General features: G+C 43.7%; 1 protein-coding gene and 1 pseudogene across 1 annotated transcript; both read left to right on the forward strand.

Moving 5' to 3' along the window:
* The first annotated feature begins 413 nt into the window (after positions 1-413).
* Positions 414-2,940, forward strand: LOC124037156 (probable proline--tRNA ligase, mitochondrial). The gene is made up of 3 exons (XM_046351820.1): positions 414-522; positions 1,032-1,621; positions 1,748-2,940. Exons 2-3 carry the CDS (start codon positions 1,055-1,057, stop codon positions 2,627-2,629), a joined length of 1,449 nt encoding a protein of 482 aa, XP_046207776.1. The 5' UTR covers positions 414-522; positions 1,032-1,054; the 3' UTR covers positions 2,630-2,940.
* Positions 2,941-3,617: 677 nt separating this feature from the next.
* On the forward strand, positions 3,618-8,727 carry LOC124037157 (annotated as a pseudogene).
* The last annotated feature ends 10,112 nt before the right edge of the window (positions 8,728-18,839 follow it).

Consider the following 18,839-nt stretch of genomic DNA (forward strand, 5'->3'; position numbering starts at 1 on the left):
ATGACCTGGCCTCCACATTCCTAAGACCTCAACCCAATTGAGATGGTTTGGGAGGAGTTGGACCTCAGAGTGAAGGAAAAGCAGCCAACAAGTGCTCAGCATGTGTGACCCGATTCAGGAAACTAGGTGTATGTTGCAAGTCACGACTAAAAAAGAAACATACTCCTCCCATAACCTTTTACAGTTGAACATGCATTGAAACGGATACGATCCTGATTGGTCAGGAAAGAGACGAATAACTTCGTTTTGGGACTCCGTTGTCTGCTTTTCTGGACTGTGTTTGTCCATCACATAACATCATACATTCTCTAAATTTTGAAAATCAAATTTTGGATTTAAAAAAATAACAACACATTTTTAGCTAACAATAGCTACTCCAGCACAGTAGGTGGCAGTACACTGGAAATAGTTATCCAGGGAGATCTATATTACTCTTAAGAGGAAGCATGGCCAGCACTATTCTCTCGTGTAACTAATACACATCGGTATGAATCAAAATACTAGGTCATCGTTTCACACAAGGTGAGTTGCTCTCTTACTTCCTCCCGAATTGCTTGGTAGAGCTTAACTAGCTTTACAGACAGCTAACGTTAAGGTTGAATCAAATATATTTTATTTGAACGCATCTTGCTAGCAACCTGGTACTGTCAATGGTTAAATATTTTACCATTGAATGATGTAATGTTATTATGGTATTGCATTGCCCAACAAAATAAGTGTCATGGTGTAACAGGGTGGGTATAATTTATAACAACGCATACAAAGTAGAATAATCAATTCATCTAGCTAACTAGCTGCCGAATAGGCATCAACTCACCACATAGCTCATTGTTCATGTTTGAGAGACATTTTTCAGAATTAACGTGGTGAGTGAAACCTTAATGAAATAGCCCCCTCCCTACCTGGAATTTTATTCGGCCGCTAGACAACCTTGTTATTTACAAAGTTTTTGGAACATATTCCTGTTGGAACGTTCCACAAATTATACCCACCCGTCAAGTAATTATATGTATTATTTTTCTTAATTCAAGGATATTGACACCAGTCTGCTACAATGGAAGTGTTGATGCATCACCTTTGGCAGAGAGTCTTGCCCCACCTACCCAGAGCCATGAGCACTCCCTGTAAAAGCGATTTGAGCTGTGCTGCTGGACATGCCCCCACTGACTCCATCTCCCGACCTAGCACACACCTTCCCCTAGTCTCCCATCTCTTCCAGCCCTCCAACCTGCGTGATGTGGGCCAGGAGAAGCGTGCTCAGGTGGATATGACCTGCAAGAGCCAGAGACTGATGCAGCAGGCAGGTCTCATTCACCCCTCCAACCCTGGCTGCTACTACTACCTCCCGGCCACTGTGCGCTCCATGGAGAAGCTGGTGAGGCTGATCGACCAGGAGATGCAGGGGATCGGTGGGCAGAAGCTGGACATGCCCAGCCTGTGTTCGGCAGAGCTGTGGAGACTCAGTGAACGCTGGGACCTGATGGGGAAAGAGCTGTTCCGCCTGAGGGACCGCCACGGGGCGGAATACTGCCTGGGCCCCACCCATGAGGAGGCTGTGACAGAACTACTGGCCTCTCAGGGAACCCTGTCCTACAGGCAGCTGCCTCTGCTACTCTACCAGGTATAGGATACAGTATGAAGCCTGATTAATTAGTTTATTCAGAGTGTGGCTTCTTTCTTCTTTTCATACACTTGGGTTGTTATTATAATGGTAATAAACTGATGTGTGTTTAATTTGTATATGCAGATCACCCGCAAGTTCCGTGATGAGCCGAAGCCTCGGTTTGGGCTTCTACGCGGGCGGGAGTTCTACATGAAGGACATGTACACATTTGACATGAGCGAAGAAGCTGCATACCACACATATGAATCTGTGTGCCAGGCTTACACCCGCCTTTTCTCTCGGTTAGGCCTGTGCATTGTCCAGGTCCACGCTGATACAGGAAACATTGGAGGTAAACTCTCCCATGAGTTTCAGCTCCCCGCAGACATCGGAGAGGACAGGCTACTGGTCTGTGGTAGCTGCTCCTTCTCTGCCAATGTGGAGACCATGGAACCAGGCCGGACAGACTGCCCACAGTGCCAGGAGGGAACGCTGGTGGAGTCTAAGGGCATAGAGGTAGGCCATACGTTCTACCTAGGCACCAAGTACTCCCACATATTCAACGCCACCTTCAACAACACCCAGAACAAGCCTGCTGTCACTGAGATGGGCTGCTTCGGGCTGGGTGTGACCCGGATCCTCGCTGCTGCCATCGAGGTGATGTCCACGGAGGAGGCAATCCGCTGGCCTGGGCTGCTTGCCCCCTATCAGGTCTGTGTTCTGCCCCCTAAAAAGGGCAGTAAGGTGGATGAGGTGGCTGGTTTAGCTGAGGAGCTGGCCCTCAGTCTGGGGGAGGCTCTGCCTAGGCTAAGAGGTGAGGTGGTTCTGGATGACCGGACACAGATGACCATTGGTAAGAGGCTGAAGGACGCCAGTCGGCTTGGATACCCGTACGTGGTGGTAGTGGGACAGAAGGCTGCCGAGGAGACGCCCAGGTTTGAGGTGATCTGTCAGCAGACTGGTGAGACAATGTTCCTCAGTAGAGATGGACTTGTAGACCTACTCAGATGTGTGGAGACAGTCTGAGTTGCACTGATCTTGGCATGGAACTGGACTACTGAGTGCACGACAAAACCTTTTCCCCCTCAGGAGACTGAAAAGATTTGGCATGGGTCCTCAGATCCTCAAAAGGTTCTACAGCTGCACCATCGAGAGCATCCTGACTGGTTGCATCACCGCCCGGTATGGCAACTGCTCGGCATCTGACCGTAAGGCGCTACAGAGGGTGCGCCAAGTCTAGGACCAATAGCTTCTACCTCCAAGCCACAAGACTGCTGAACAATTCATTAAAATCTCCACCGGACAAATTACATTGAACCCCCCCCTCCCGCGTACACTACTGCTGTTTGTTTGTTACCTATGCATAGTCACTTCGCCCCCACCTACATGTACAGATTACCTAGCCTGTACCCCTGCACACTGACTCGGTACCCGGTGCCCACTGTATGTAGCCTCGTTATTGTGTTCATTTTTATTATTACTTTTAATTTTAGCCTACTTGGTAAATATTCTCTTCTTGAACTGCACTATTGGTTACGGGCTTGTAAGTATTTCACAGTAAAGTCTACACTTGTTGTATTCGGCGCATGTGGCAAGTAAAGTTTGATTTGACTAAACTATTGAACATGGACATCTATTGGTCCTCTGAAATGGGCATGCTTGTGGTTGGGTGGGATGATGACACGTAGCAAAGAGGCTAGTGTTCAACAGGCCTATACCTACTAGCACTAATCTTTGTCTGATACGAACTGAGCTGGACTGAAATATATTATTACACTGAGATGGACATGCAGGTGGTTGGGTAGGCTGGAATAGGAGACAATAAATATATGGTTCAGTAGCCATGCATGTTTGATGTCTGTTATTGCCTTGTATCAATGTTTCAACTGGACTCACAGAGAAATATAGTGCAAATTATGGATCTCTCCACTCGAGTCAGATACACACATTGCTACGGAACAATTGAGTCGTATTTCTGTTCCCTCTACGGAAGCATTTTGATGTGGCACCGCAACATTCACGTGTAAACAACTTGAATGGTTTTTGTAATGCAAATGTTCATACGTGTCGCTTCAGTAGTCATACTAAAACTGTAATTCAACAACTAGTTTAATCTTCAAACATATCCACCTTATTTGTAGCGAATATGGCTTCACTAGTACAACAGGGCGACGACGGCATGGATGACTTTATGGAGAAATTAAAAAAAGAGAAATATAGCAATGCCTTTTCTGAAAAGAACTGGGAAGAGGTAAGACGTAACGTTAACCGCATCTCCACACAAACGGCTGATAGCACTCTCATTTGTAGTTGTTAGCTATATATGGCTAACCGTTATGCTGTTATACCGTATATGCTGGCGAAACCGTTAGCCAGCAAGCTACAGTTGAAGTCGGAAGTTTACATACACCAAATACATTTAAAATCGGTGTTTCACAATTCCTGACATTTAATCCTAGTAAGAAATCCCTGTCTTAGGTCGGTTAGAATCACCACTTTATTTTAAGAATGTGAAATGTCAGAATAATAGTAGAGAATTAATTATTTATACTTTCATCACATTCCCAGTGGGTCAGAAGTTTACATACACTCAATTAGTATTTGGTAGCATTGCCTATACATTGTTTAACTTGGGTCAAACGTTTTCAGGTAGCCTTCCACAAGCTTCCCACAATAAGTTTGTTGAATTTTGGCCCATTCCTCCTGACAGAGTTGGTGTTACAGAGTCAGGTTTTTAGGCCACCTTGCTCGCACACGTTTTTTCAGTTCTGCCCACAAATGTTCTATAGGGTTGAGGTCAGGGCTTTGTGATGGCCACTCCAATACCTCGACTTTGTTGTCCTTAAGACATTTTGCCACAACTTTGCTTGCAAGTATGCATGGGGTGGTCATTGACCATTTGGAAGACTCATTTGTGACCAAGCTTTAACTTCCTGACTGATGTCTTTAAGCACCCCTACAACATGTTGCTGCCACCCCCGTGCTTCACGGTTGGGATGGTGTTCTTTGGCTTGCAAGCATCCCTCTTTTTCCTCCAAACATAACAATGGTCATTATGGCCAAACAGTTCTACTTTTGTTTCATCAGACCAGAGGACATTTCTCCAAAAAGTACGATCTTTGTCCCCATGTGCAGTTTCAAATAGTAGTCTGGCTTTTTTATGGTGGTTTTGGAGTAGTGGCTTCTTCCATGCTGAGCGGCCTTTCAGGTTATGTCGTTTATAAGACTCATTTTACTGTGGATATAGATACTCCTGTACCTGTGAAGATGCTGGAGGAAACAAGGTCCTTTGCACTTTTTGCACAAAGTACGTTCATCTCTAGGAGGCAGAACGCGTCTCCTTCCTGAGTGGTATGACGGCTGCGTGGTCCATGGTGTTTATACTTGCGTACTATTGTTTGTACAGATGAACATGGTACCTTCAGGCATTTGGAAATTGCTCCCAAGGATGAACCAGACTTGTGGAGGTCTACAATTTTTTTTCTGAGGTCTTTTCTGATTTCTTTTGGTTTTCCCATGATGTCAAGCAAAGAGGCACTGAGTTTGAAGGTAGGCCTTGAAATACATCCACAGGTACACCTCCAATTTACTCAAATGATGTCAATTAGCCTATGAGCAGTTTCTAAAGCCATGACATAATTTTCTGGAATTTTCCAAGCTGTTAAAAGGCACAGTCAACTTCGTGTATGTAAACTTCTGACCCACTGGAATTGTGATACAGTGAAATAATCTGTAAACAATTGTTGGAAAAATGTATTGTGTCATGCACAAAGTAGATGTCCTAACAGACTTGCCAAAACTATAGTTTGTTAACAAGAAATGTGTGGAGTGGTTGAAAAACAAGTTTTAATGACTCCAACCTAAGTGTATGTAAACTTCCGACTTCACCAGTAGCTGTGGATGAGAGCTAACCACAAGAAACGTTAGCTAGCTAGAATACTACCAAAGATGTTTTAAATAGCCAAACCCTTTTTTTATACTTAAGTTAAAACACAGTTTTCTCTACAATTTGTGATACTGTCAAGTCTCATGTATTGGCTATATTACTAGCTAGTTGGTTATTAGTTACGAAAAGGCCAGCAATGCCCATAACTGTGTGTAACGTTAACATTGCTCAACTGAGTGCACACTGCTATGCCCAGAACTGTCCTCTTGGGTTTCAGGGGCCACAGGCTCCAATCTATTTCTAATTCAATTACATCATTTATTCCACTGCACTGCAGGAGTTTGATAAGGTGCCCATGTTCATGAAGACAGCCTCTGAGGAGATCGACCCCATGAAACACCCGGAGCTGGCTGCTATTCAGTCCATTATACACGACGATGACAGACCACTAGAAGGTATGACAGCCATTACTGTACTTTCTACCCAGTGCTGATGTAGGACCAGCAGTCCAGATCTTAGAATCAAGGGGAATGTTGTTTTTCCTCAGAGCAAGCCGGGAGCTTGAAAGATGAGGGGAACGACTACTACAATGAGAAGAACTACAAGAAGGCTATCGTGTCCTATACGGCTGGGCTGAAGAAGAGCTGCAGTGACTATAATGTTAATGCCATCCTGCACCCTAATCGGGCAGCGGCACTTCCACCTGGGTACTCTTCTTAGAATCTTTCCATCGTTAGATCTCATGATATTTGTCCAGTACAGTGGTTCCCAACCTTTTTCAGTTACTGTACCACCAACTGAGTTTTGCTCTGCCCAGAGTACATGTGCATTTTACCAGTAGGCATATGGTCTCGTGACTCTTCTCAAGTACCCCTTGTGGATAGGACAAGTACCTCCAGGGGTCCTAGTACCCCTTGTTGGGAACCACTGGTCTTATAGTCTGTCTGTGAGTCTTCCAAAGCTTGTTCTGGGATGTTTGTTGCAATCCTGCACTCGCATACTCTTGCCTTGCAGGTAACATGCGTTCTGCACTGAATGATGCTGTCGCTGCAAAGAAGTTTAAACCAGACCACCTCAAAGCATTAATCAGAGGTTTGTCTATAGGATAAACATCACATTTTACTTTTCTACTGGAAGACACATGTAGACACAACACATTTTACTATGAGGCGAGTGTGTGTCAGGGTTGGGGTCAATTACATTTAAATTCCAGTCAATTCAGGAAGTACAGTGAAATTCCAATTCTCTCCAATGCTTTTCAATAAGGACAAATTGGAATTTGGTTTAGTTTCTGAATTGAAATGGGGATTGTCCCCAACCCTGAATTGTATTTAAATATAGTTAGCAGTTCTGCCTTTACTCCTCCTCCTTTCATCCTCCATGTCCTGTCTTGACTGTTCCCAGGTGCCACGTGTTGCACGGAGCTGAAAAAATACAGACGCCCTGCAGTGGTGTGAAGAGACACTCAAGCTGCAGCCGACAGACAAGAAGCTGCTGGAGCTGAGAGCTACAGCAGACATAAGGCATGACAGAAGCTATGATCCAGTGCTCTTTATGACCTTCATTTTTACTCTTCTTTTGTCACCACAGTCTTAAAGGATTATAAGTGGACAAAGCAGTTTGGTGGATCTTTGTAAATGGAGTTCATATTTTATATAAACCTATGCTGAAATTGTTGTATTTGTGGTTTAAGAGAGATGCAAGGAAGGCAAAGGTCAAAGAGAAGGAGGAGCACAGTGAGAGAGAGGCCCTACTGGCTGCCATCAAGGTGAGTAGGATGGTAGAAGGTAAAGGTCAAAGAGAAGAAGGGGCACAGTGAGAGAGAGGCCCTACTGGCTGCCATCAAGGTGAGTAGGATGGTAGAAGGTAAAGGTCAAAGAGAAGAAGGGTCACAGTGAGAGAGAGGCCCTACTGGCTGCCATCAAGGTGAGTAGGATGGTAGAAAGTGAAAATCACAAGACTTGCATCTTATCTCATCATTCCTGTATAAGTTGATGAGGAAACGGCTGCTCATCATTTAACTTGCCTTGTATTTGCTTTACAGGAGCGTGGCATCCAGTTGCTAATGCCTCATCAGCGTCCCAGGCGCAGGTCTGACAGTGAGGATGATGGAGGCTCCTGTAGAGCCATGGCAGGGCTGGACCTGGATGGTCTGTGTTCTACGGAGGCCACAGGTGTGAAGGTGTTCCTGGATGAACCGGGAATCATGCACTGGCCAGTTCTCTTCCTGTACCCCGAATACCAACAAACAGACTTCATCTCAGCCTTCAGCGAGTCCTCCAGGTATGATCCCGCTCTCGCTCTCGCTCTCTCGAAGGTGGGGTTGGAAAGATCTACTTTGATTTATTGGTTTCATTCAACAGTTTTTGGGTTATACTGTCTCTGAAATTGCTTTCCTCAGTTAGTTCCAACTATTTTGCCATTCTGAAACCTCTATTCCTTAGCTGTTCTTTGAAGACCATGAGAAAGAGTCATTACATCAAGTCAACCCCGAGAAGCCTCTCATTACAATTCTTCAGCATAAAAGGTACAAAATGTATTTTCTTCTCACCAAGTTGTTTTAATTCACTTTTATATTGTGACTTGCTGATTGTTTTCTCACGGCTCTTCCCTGCTTATTTGACAGGTGTTTTACGAAGGCAGGAACTCTCAGCTTCGTCATCCTGGTAAAGGGGTCATCGTTCTGCGAGAAGTTCTTATCAGAAAAGGAAAACGCAGCTTTTAACACTTCTCTTCATCAGTCAACCTAGACCTGTCAATCAAAAAGAACAATGAACTCTCTCTTTCACCAGTGAACACACAAATTGAGTTAAATTACATAGAAGAAGAGACCGTGTTGCAAGCAGCATCCCCACGCTCAGGGATTGAGAATGTTGCGGTGCTCACGAGCTGTGCATACTCCACCTAGAGATCAAATAGTATTTTAGAGTGGGCGTAACCTGTCATACAATCTGTTGTAATATTGTCACTATAACTAAAAGGCCTTAATGGAATGTACACATATTCTGGTTGTCATTTTCTTCTCACTGTCACAACAACATGTAGTTGCACGTGCGCTTGTCAAACTTCAGTAGCGGTACGACCCAATAAAGTGAAGATACTGTTGTTGTTTTTTCCCCTTTACGTGATTACACAGAGGGGGGGTAATAATCGAGTTTAATTGTCATGGGAATATTTATTTCTAGGTCTGTAAAAACCCTTGGGACAGATTAAATCAATAAATGATTGAATTGCCCAGCATTATCGTTGAGTCAAAATTAGCTGTGTGATTATCACCATTGTCGGGAAGGTACGGTTCATCACTAAAGTATTAAGTGTGTCCTCGTTGCTTACTGAATGAATCAGATGTAAATGAGTAGTTTGTGTCTTATAACTCCTTGAACGACTGAGGCGTATTCAGTTTGTGGGTTGATTCAAGTAAGACAAAATAGATAGAAACAGGGGTTCCTGAAGAATATGAACATGGCATGTTTAGTGCCAAGTCTTTTGACACAAGCCAAAATCTTCATTGGAACAAGGAAACGGTAAAATGTCTCTCTTTTTGCAAGACTGGGAACACTTTAGAAAAGGAACCTGTCAGTTGGAGCCCATGTCGATGGTTCTCCATCGACATGGGCTCCCACTTCCCAGGGACAGAGGCTAGACTTAGCCAGAGGTCTCTTCCTAGCTGTCCGGTTAGACTGCACTGTCACCTCCGGTGTAGGCCCTGCACAGGCTCTTCGTTCTCTGGGTACCTCTCCTGGACCCTCTGTACCCACACCTCTGACTGATGGCTGGTCCAGGGTTGGGGCCGCTCTGGGTGAACAGTCCCAGCAGGGACTTCAGAAGGCACCGTCAAACCGCGGTGTCCCTGCTCCCAGGCCGCTCCAGCTCTCATGCCCTCTTTAAGCAGTCAGCTGCATTCTGCTCATCGTCCTTCAGAACGAGACAGCACCCCCTGGTGGAGGTTTGGGAGAATGTCCCCCAGGTCACACTACAGGGCCTTGACAGAGACACCAGGGCTCTGTTCAACGCCTCATCCACCATTCGGCTCTCCTGGAGGACATCCACACCCATGTAGTAATACACCTGGTAAGATACACACAGATTTGTTATACTTGTGTGGTGATGCACCTGTAGCAACACCTGCATTCCTGTTTGCCTGTCACAAACAGAAACACAGTGAGACATTGTTTCACTAGACATTCTGTTTTTCCACCCACACACACACCGTATGTCTACACACCCGATCTGACAGCTGTCGTAGTGTTTGCAGTGTGTCGTCAAACGGCAGAACAATCCCCACTCACCTGTCCCATCTCCAGGTGTGTGTGTGTGTGTGGTGGACAGGTGAAAACTAAGCACCTTCTCCAAGTCCGCCTTGGACTCAGTCAGGTTATGTCTGTCGGTGAGCCCTCCCTGACCCTGTTTGGCCCTCTCCAGGTCCCTCACATAGGCCATCATGTTGATCGGAGTATACACATGTCCTTTTATGTACGTACATTTTGTGTGTATCCTGTGATTGTCATGCATCTCTCCCTGAGAGTGTCATGTTCTCTTGGCTTAGATGAACTATTTGGTTTAGTGACATTGACATTAGTGAATAACAATAGTGTCAAGTGTGTTTAAACTAAGTTGAACATTGTGCTTAGACGTGTCAGGGCTACTGCGGTAGGCCTACTGTACCTTGGTGCGGGTTCAGTAGACCTGCCGGTTGAGTTCAGGGTCAGGCAGCAAGTTGGGAGCCATGTTACAGATCCCTGTGGACGTCTTGTGTTTCCTCAGCAGATGGAGAACCTTGGCCAGCCTGTTCAGGATGAACACATTGACCGTGGCTAGTTTTATGCCCTGCAGTCAAGCAGTCAATATTACGTTCTCTTTTACATTAACGTCAATAATGACCGGGGATGCTCTCTTGTAAAACCTGGCAGGTGCATAAAAACCTACGAGACGCCACTAGAGGTTATGAAAAGTTTTCAACCCCACACAAGGGTGACTAGAATATAACCCCTCTCAGGAGCTGGCGCCAAGTCTATAGCCCTTTATATTTGTTCAGGAAGCAGGCAGATAAATGAGCTCTTATTTCAGCTAAGCATTATACAAATGTGTCATAAGGCTTTACTGCTGTGGCTTTACTGCTTGTTCTAGTGCTCGGTAATCACTCACGGCTAGGGCTGTGGGGGAAAGGGGGGGCAGGTAGGAAGATACTGAATGATGAATCCATACACTTAGACACATCACTCATCTTGTGGGTTCATATAAAGAATGAACGAGAAAGCAATAATCATTTATAAATGTTTTCCTTTCCTATACTGAACAAAAAAATATAAACTCAACATGCAACAATTTCAACATTTTTATTGATTTACAATTACATATGAGGAAATCAGGCAATTTAATTTAATTCATTATGCCCTAAATCTATGGATTTCACATGGCTGGGAATAAAGATATGCATCTGTTGGTCACAGATACCTTAAAAAAATAAAATAAAAAGGTCTGCACTGCACAATGGGCCTCAGGATCTCGTCACGGTTTCTGTGCATTCAAATTTCCATTGATAAAATGCAATTGTTTGTTGTCCATCGCTTATTCCTGCCCATACCATAACCCCACCGCCACCATGGGGCACTCTGTTCACATCAGCAAACCACTCGCCCACATGACGCCATACAAGTGGTCTGCTTTTGTGAGGCCAGTTGGACATACTGCCAAATTCTCTAAAACTACATTGGAGGTGGCTTATGGTAGAGAAATTAACATTAAATTCGCTGGCACCTGCTCTGGTGGACATTCCTGCAGTCAGCATGCCAATTGCACACTCCCTTAAAACTTGTGGCATTGTGTTGTGTGACAAAACTACGCATTTTAGAGTGTCCTTTTATTGTCCTCCGCACAAGGTGCACCTGTGAAATTATCTTTTTTAGTCAGCTTCTTGATATGCCACATCTGTCAGGTGGATGGATTATCTTGGCAAATGAGAAATGCTCACTAACAGGGATGTAAACAAATTTGTGCACACCATTTATATGGAAAATGTCTGGGATCTTTTATTTCAGCTCATGTAACATGGGACCAACACCATGACATTTTATATTCCTGTTCAGTGTACAGTATATGCATACCTTTCTGACATGTTTTCTCTGACTTCAGGGTCTCTGTGAGCAGCTTCAGTCCTTTATTGTAGTGAGACTGTCTGGAGTCCTGGTCCTTTTTCAATATCTAGTCTACAAGGAAAGATTGATTTGCTTTACAGTATTCTTACACATTAACTTGGTGATATTATCGACTTTGAAGCATTCAGGACTCAAGACACAATTTCCCTTATAGATTGTTGCTATTTTGAAATATCATCTTCTTTTCTTCTGTGATATATGAATATCATATTATAGGGATGGGCATAGATAGGCCTGCCCTACCAGGCATCAGCCTGGACTCCGCCTGAGTCGCCTCACCATAAGCTGGGACACCTTCTCTACGCACTCCCCTGCATCCAGCTTTCTCTGGTGCTCATGAAGGCCTCCTTGGCCTATTCCAGGTGGTTCAAACGGACACAATAATGGAGGTACCTGTGATGTCGTGTATTAATCATCGTACCAACTGAGGTACTTTATCATTCCAGTTCCACGTTTACTCCAGCACTACTTGAGCTACCGAACAACAACATGTGCGTACGCCTATGTTTTTAGAGAAGTTCAATGAACAATATCAGACATCCCAACCTCCATTCTTAACCATAAGATCTATGTATGTTACAGTACCCAGACTCTGCGCCCAGGGAGTCCACCTTCAACTGGGTATCCCTCCTCCACAGCTCCCCCAGCCCACTGGGCTCACAGTTCAGGTTAAGGTCCAGGTGGATGTGGCCTGGGATGTACTCCCTGCACTCGGTGAGGGACTTGATGTCCTCCTGTGTGTTGGCTTCCTTCATGGCTTCCTCCTAATGATTTATTTCCTATTTAACCAGGTATTTCATTGAGAATGCATCATTTTTATAGTAACGGCCTGAGATTTCTGTCCCCTTTACACTACTTCAAACTGGCAGAGTCAACTGACTGACTGACTGGCTGTTGTCTTCTTCCCCCAGGGACAGACATGTAATACAGATTGGGTTAGGGACTAGGGGAGGGGAAGGAATAAGGAATGGCATGCAGTTCTGTACTGTCTATCTCATTGGAAATAGGACATATTTCAGATGCTTATATATATACACTGCTCAAAAAAATAAAGGGAGCACTAAAATAACACATCCTAGATCTGAATGAATGAAATATTCTTATTAAATACTTTTTTCTTTACATAGTTGAATGTGCGGACAACAAAATCACACAAATTATCAATGGAAATCAAATTTATCAACCCATGGAGGTCTGGATTTGGAGTGACACTCAAAATTAAAGTGGAAAACCACACTACAGGCTGATCCAACTTTGATGTAATGTCCTTAAAACAAGTCAAAATGAGGCTCAGTAGTGTGTGTGGCCTCCACGTGCCTGTATGACCTCCCTACAACGCCTGGGCATGCTCCTGATGAGGTGGCGGATGGTCTCCTGAGGGATCTCCTCCCAGACCTGGACTAAAGCATCCGACAACTCCTGGACAGTCTGTGGTGCAACGTGGCGTTGGTGGATGGAGCGAGACATGATGTAGCTGGCTAACATAATTGCAGAATGGTTTTCTAATGATCAATTAGCCTTTTAAAATGCTAATCTTTTAGATTAGCTAACACAACGTGCCATTGGAACATAGGAGTGATGGTTGCTGATAATGGGCCTCTGTACGCCTATGTAGATATTCCATTTAAAAAAAATTACATTAACAATGTCTTCACTGTATTTATGATCAATTTGATGTTATTTTAATGGACGAAAAATGTGCTTTTCTTTAAAAAAAACAAGGACATTTCTAAGTGACCCCAAACTCTTGAACGGCAGTGTATGTTTGTAAACTCACCGTTTAAAAGTACCATAGTGATTGAGTGTCCATATAGCTATACCATGATATTTGCATTGCTACTAAGTAAAACTCCAATTGGTCCCCACTATTCCACCTCCTCATCCCGAGTTGGGTTGTCATCCCAGTGACCGGCAGACTACCCCCGACTACCCCGGAACCCATGGCCCCCGAGAGCACGGGACCCATTTGAAAAGAGCACACAGCTAGTGCCACCCACAGAATAGAAGCGGATCAGCCGCCAAAAGCATTTCCATCGCCCTCATTTAACAATTAATATGTGTAATAACGTAGGTAGTTTATGCAAAGGATTGTTACCACTTATCAGTATTGCCATTCCAAAAAATTACATTTTGACAAGCAATTATTATTTTAGCAAAAAATTGTTGTGATTCATCCTATACTGTTCTAAACGTCTTTACTCCCTAGCAACAGTTATGGGATGCACACACACACATACATACATACATACATACATACATACATACATACATACATACATACATACATACATACATACATACATACATACATACACACACACACACACACACACACACACACACACACACACACACACACACACACACACACACACACACACACACACACACACACACACACACACATACACACATACATACACACATACATACATACATACATACATACATACATACATACATACATACATACATACACAAACACTCATACACACTCAACCCCTTTCCTCCACAAACAACCATACACTTCAGATGCTCAACAGTTGTTCCATCCCAGAGCCCAACTCAAGAAAGGCCTAGATTTACAACTGCATATACAGTTGCAGCTGTATGAGAAGGCATGAGATTCTTTGCAAAGAAACCCTTTGACTTGGCATGTACACTGAGATGAAGAACAGTGTGCAGATCCTCCAACTGTCAATAGACATGATAATCTCTCAACACTGATAATATTTTTCTTGTATTACGATCTGTCCAGTATAAATTAGGAGTTTTTTCTTCTTCTTATGATATACCACCAGTTGTTTTCTCAACCATTTATGTGAGATTCCTCTTCTCACCACCAGAGGGTGAACATGCATTAACATACTGTGTGACAAACTCAGATTGACTGTGTTCTGTGTTAACACAACACTGTTGACGTGAAACTGAAACATCTGACTATAGCGATGAATTCATGTTAAAAGTGATAAAATAGTTTAGATTATATTTAGGAAGTTCTCTTTTATCCTTTAATTTCTTCAAGAGCAGGAATTGTGATCTTTGCGAACCCTTTGAGACAATAGTACAATTTGTAATAGTACCATTTCTAAGAGGCCAAGGTTGTAAAGTGTGTTAACAGACATCACATCGGAGCCCTTTCTCTCCTGGTCAGACATGTTATCTTTAGTCAGACTCCACCTCTACCGCCAAATGGTTGTGCTCACCTCAGCTGGAAAATCTGAGTCTATTGTGTTTTTTTTCCCATCTTATTCTTGCCTTCCCTTTTCTGTTCTTTTTCCCTCCATAAATGACTTTAACAGGAGGGAATCCACCATTGTGATGCTGCTTGGTGACATCATCAGCCCAGAACAAGGACCATAAATGACTTTAACAGGAGGGAATCCACCATTCTACAGCTGCTTGGTGACGTCATCAGCCCAGAACAAGGACCATAAATGACTTTAACAGGAGGGAATCCACCATTCTACAGCTGCTTGGTGACGTCATCAGCCCAGAACAAGGACCATAAATGACTTTAACAGGAGGGAATCCACCATTCTACAGCTGCTTGGTGACGTCATCAGCCCAGAACAAGGACCATAAATGACTTTAACAGGAGGGAATCCACCATTCTACAGCTGCTTGGTGACGTCATCAGCCCAGAACAAGGACCATAAATGACTTTAACAGGAGGGAATCCACCATTCTACAGCTACTTGGTGACGTCATCAGCCCAGAACAAGGACCATAAATGACTTTAACAGGAGGGAATCCACCATTCTACAGCTGCTTGGTGACGTCATCAGCCCAGAACAAGGACCATAAATGACTTTAACAGGAGGGAATCCACCATTCTACAGCTGCTTGGTGACGTCATCAGCCCAGAACAAGGACCATAAATGACTTTAACAGGAGGGAATCCACCATTGTGATGCTGCTTGGTGACGTCATCAGCCCAGAACAAGGACCATAAATGACTTTAACAGGAGGGAATCCACCATTGTGATGCTGCTTGGTGACGTCATCAGCCCAGAACAAGGACCATAAATGACTTTAACAGGAGGGAAACCACCATTGTGATGCTGCTTGGTGACATCATCAGCCCAGAACAAGGACCATAAATGACTTTAACAGGAGGGAATCCACCATTGTGATGCTGCTTGGTGACGTCATCAGCCCAGAACAAGGACCATAAATGACTTTAACAGGAGGGAATCCACCATTGTGATGCTGCTTGGTGACGTCATCAGCCCAGAACAAGGACCATAAATGACTTTAACAGGAGGGAAACCACCATTGTGATGCTGCTTGGTGACGTCATCAGCCCAGAACAAGGATCATAAATGACTTTAACAGGAGGGAATCCACCATTGTGATGCTGCTTGGTGACGTCATCAGCCCAGAACAAGGATCATAAATGACTTTAACAGGAGGGAATCCACCATTGTGATGCTGCTTGGTGACTTTAACAGGAGGGAATCCACCATTGTGATGCTGCTTGGTGACATCATCAGCCCAGAACAAGGACCATAAATGACTTTAACAGGAGGGAATCCACCATTGTGATGCTGCTTGGTGACGTCATCAGCCCAGAACAAGGACCATAAATGACTTTAACAGGAGGGAATCCACCATTGTGATGCTGCTTGGTGACATCATCAGCCCAGAACAAGGACCAGGGAGAACACCAAGGTGAGTGTTGACAGAGAGAGAGAATCTCGATCGCATGCTCATGTCCTCTCTCTCCTCGGCCTCCATCTCAATACCCTTTGGATGAGAAAGTCAAAGTCCCCTCCGATGGTTTTGACAAGGAGGCGAGGAGAGAGGACGCAAGGAGTTTCAGAGAGGATGAGCGGAAGGAGGAAGAGGAAGGAAGAGGGATAGAAGGGATGGGGAAGGATGGGAACCCACGTCCCACTGGGCACAGAAGTCAATTCAACGTCTATTCCACATTGCTTCAATGTCATTTCTTTGAAATGACGTGGGAAAAACGTTGATTCAACCAGTGTTTGCCCAGAGACATGTGTGCATGAAGTCATTCTGAAGTCAGTTTGATCCTTAGTCTGTCATGTAACTGGATCATTTGTGTACTGTAGCGATCTGCTGTAATTTACCTGTTATTAGTCTGTTGAACAGATGTGCATGAAGTCATTTCTGTTCCTTACTTAGTTGTGTAATCTGACAGAGACAGCGTTTTCCTGGGTTTCTAAATGTATGTCTGTGTTGTACAGTTGTAAAACCTCAAAGGTACAGCTTTTTTGGTGGGCAGATTTGTGACGGTGTGGGGTTGAATTGTACACTTTTACATGTTCTAATTTCTTTGTACTTTCCATCGTATTCACCCGTCCTCGAGTGCCAGTGCAATTGCTAAAATTGCACATTATAGTTTTTGAGTCATCAGTACAGTTTTAACATTAGATTATATACTTCATCAGCCCCAAAGTGGCCTCCTACAAACCGAGACAAATGGGAAGGGCAGAGGATAGGAGAGATGGTAACCCAGAATTGTCCAAACTCGGTCCTCGGTATCCCAAGGGTTGTAAAGTTTTGGTTTTTGCCCTACACAGCTGGTTGAAATGATCAAAGCTTGATGATTTTGATTATTTCAATCAGCTGCGTATTGGAGGATTATGACGTGTGTCCAACATACTGTAAATGTTAATGACCGATGTTGGGAAACTAAGCCCCAGTTATCAATCATATTAATAACTAGGTCTGTCCTGACTACACACACACACACACACACACACACACACACACACACACACACACAGCTCTCCAGAGGCACTGGCAGATTAGAGATATAAAGGTCTCTCTAGTGCCAACTGGCTCGCTGCCTGTTCGTGGACTGGACCTTTAAGTTTTAGTACCTAAACGTGTCCATTAAGAAAGACTCGTTATCACTTTCCATTGCAAAACATTTTGCCATGGTGTGCTCTAATGAATACCACCATGTTGAGGAATAGGCACTGAACTGCCTAAACACCTCACCCACAAAATGTTGGGCAGTGGGTGTTGTAGGAAGATATGTAGCTATAGCTAGTGGCATGAAGTCATCTGGCCAGCAGCTGTGTGTGCTTTGTGTGCGCACAAATACTGCACATTTGTGGGTGTAGCCCATTTGTGTGAGTGCACACATTCTTGTGATTGAGAGATGTGATTTGATGGTCCGATTTAGTGTGGCATTTATGGTCCGATTTTAGTATGGCATATCAGAGGGTGAAGAGAAAGATCCAGATGAATGACTGAGTCAGTCTTAAATTACATTGAAATACTGTATGTCCCACTAGATTACACCCAGTTCACCCTCTCTCCCACACCGTATCAAATTGCTGTACATTTTCAGCAAAACAATTACAGTAAAGCTACTGTAATTTGCTTGTTAACATATTTTGAAGTGTGCCTTGTAAATGGCTAGCCACATTTTTTTGCATCCCGTTAGTGAGAATGCTATACCAATTGAACTAATATGTGATAGTAGTGCCTTAACGGGTTCATTTGTATAGGGGACAGATCACTGTGGCAGCAAGTCTTAAATCTTTACTGGTTGACTATTTTGCCATTTGGTGTGTTTTGCCAGTTTGGAAGCATTTGTTTAGGCCTGTAGCAGTACAATTGATATAAATATGCTGTAATATACACATACCTAGCAGCCAACCTGCTTGCACCAATCCCATGTATTAAAGTAAAATATCAATATTAGGATTACAGTAGCATTTACTTTCTTACAGTATAGTAGGCCAATTTTGCGGTATTGTACTGTATCTTTGCTCTGGTATTACAGTAACAGAAAGCTGGTGGTAAGTTACTGTGAATAGTGCAGTAACATACTTTGCACTAGCCAGAGATGCAACAAAAGGTATCTTGTTACAAACACAAAATGCCTTGAAGACCAATGTTGTCCTTGTCGACGACAACATTCTCTGTTGTTATGTTGCAGATGAAACATAAAAGTCATTTTTCAACTAGTTTGTGACCAGAATAAGAAGTCATGCTGATGTCTTTTCAACCAGGTTTTGCCCACTGGGATGTATTTTGTCATTTGCATTTCATTGGCCTGAAGTTGAATTAATGTATTTTGTAATACTACAATAAAATTGCAAGTAAGCCTGTTTAACTACAACAAAACTCTGTCACTGTTACAGAAATGTTCTAGTTGCTTTGACTGTGATATTTTTCTTTTTTGATCAACCTTAGTTTAATGCACTGACAC

This window comes from Oncorhynchus gorbuscha, linkage group LG06 (assembly GCF_021184085.1).
Source record: "Oncorhynchus gorbuscha isolate QuinsamMale2020 ecotype Even-year linkage group LG06, OgorEven_v1.0, whole genome shotgun sequence".
In the NCBI taxonomy this organism is placed as follows: Eukaryota; Metazoa; Chordata; class Actinopteri; order Salmoniformes; family Salmonidae; genus Oncorhynchus; species Oncorhynchus gorbuscha.

What these genes read in the sequence shown, in the direction of transcription:
- LOC124037156 (XM_046351820.1), top strand. Translation starts at nt 1,055, where the DNA reads ATGGAAGTGTTGATGCATCACCTTTGGCAGAGAGTCTTGCCCCACCTA. An exon ending in TGCCTCTGCTACTCTACCAG is followed by an intron (nt 1,622 to 1,747) that starts GTATAGGATACA and finishes TTGTATATGCAG; the next exon opens with ATCACCCGCAAGTTCCGTGA.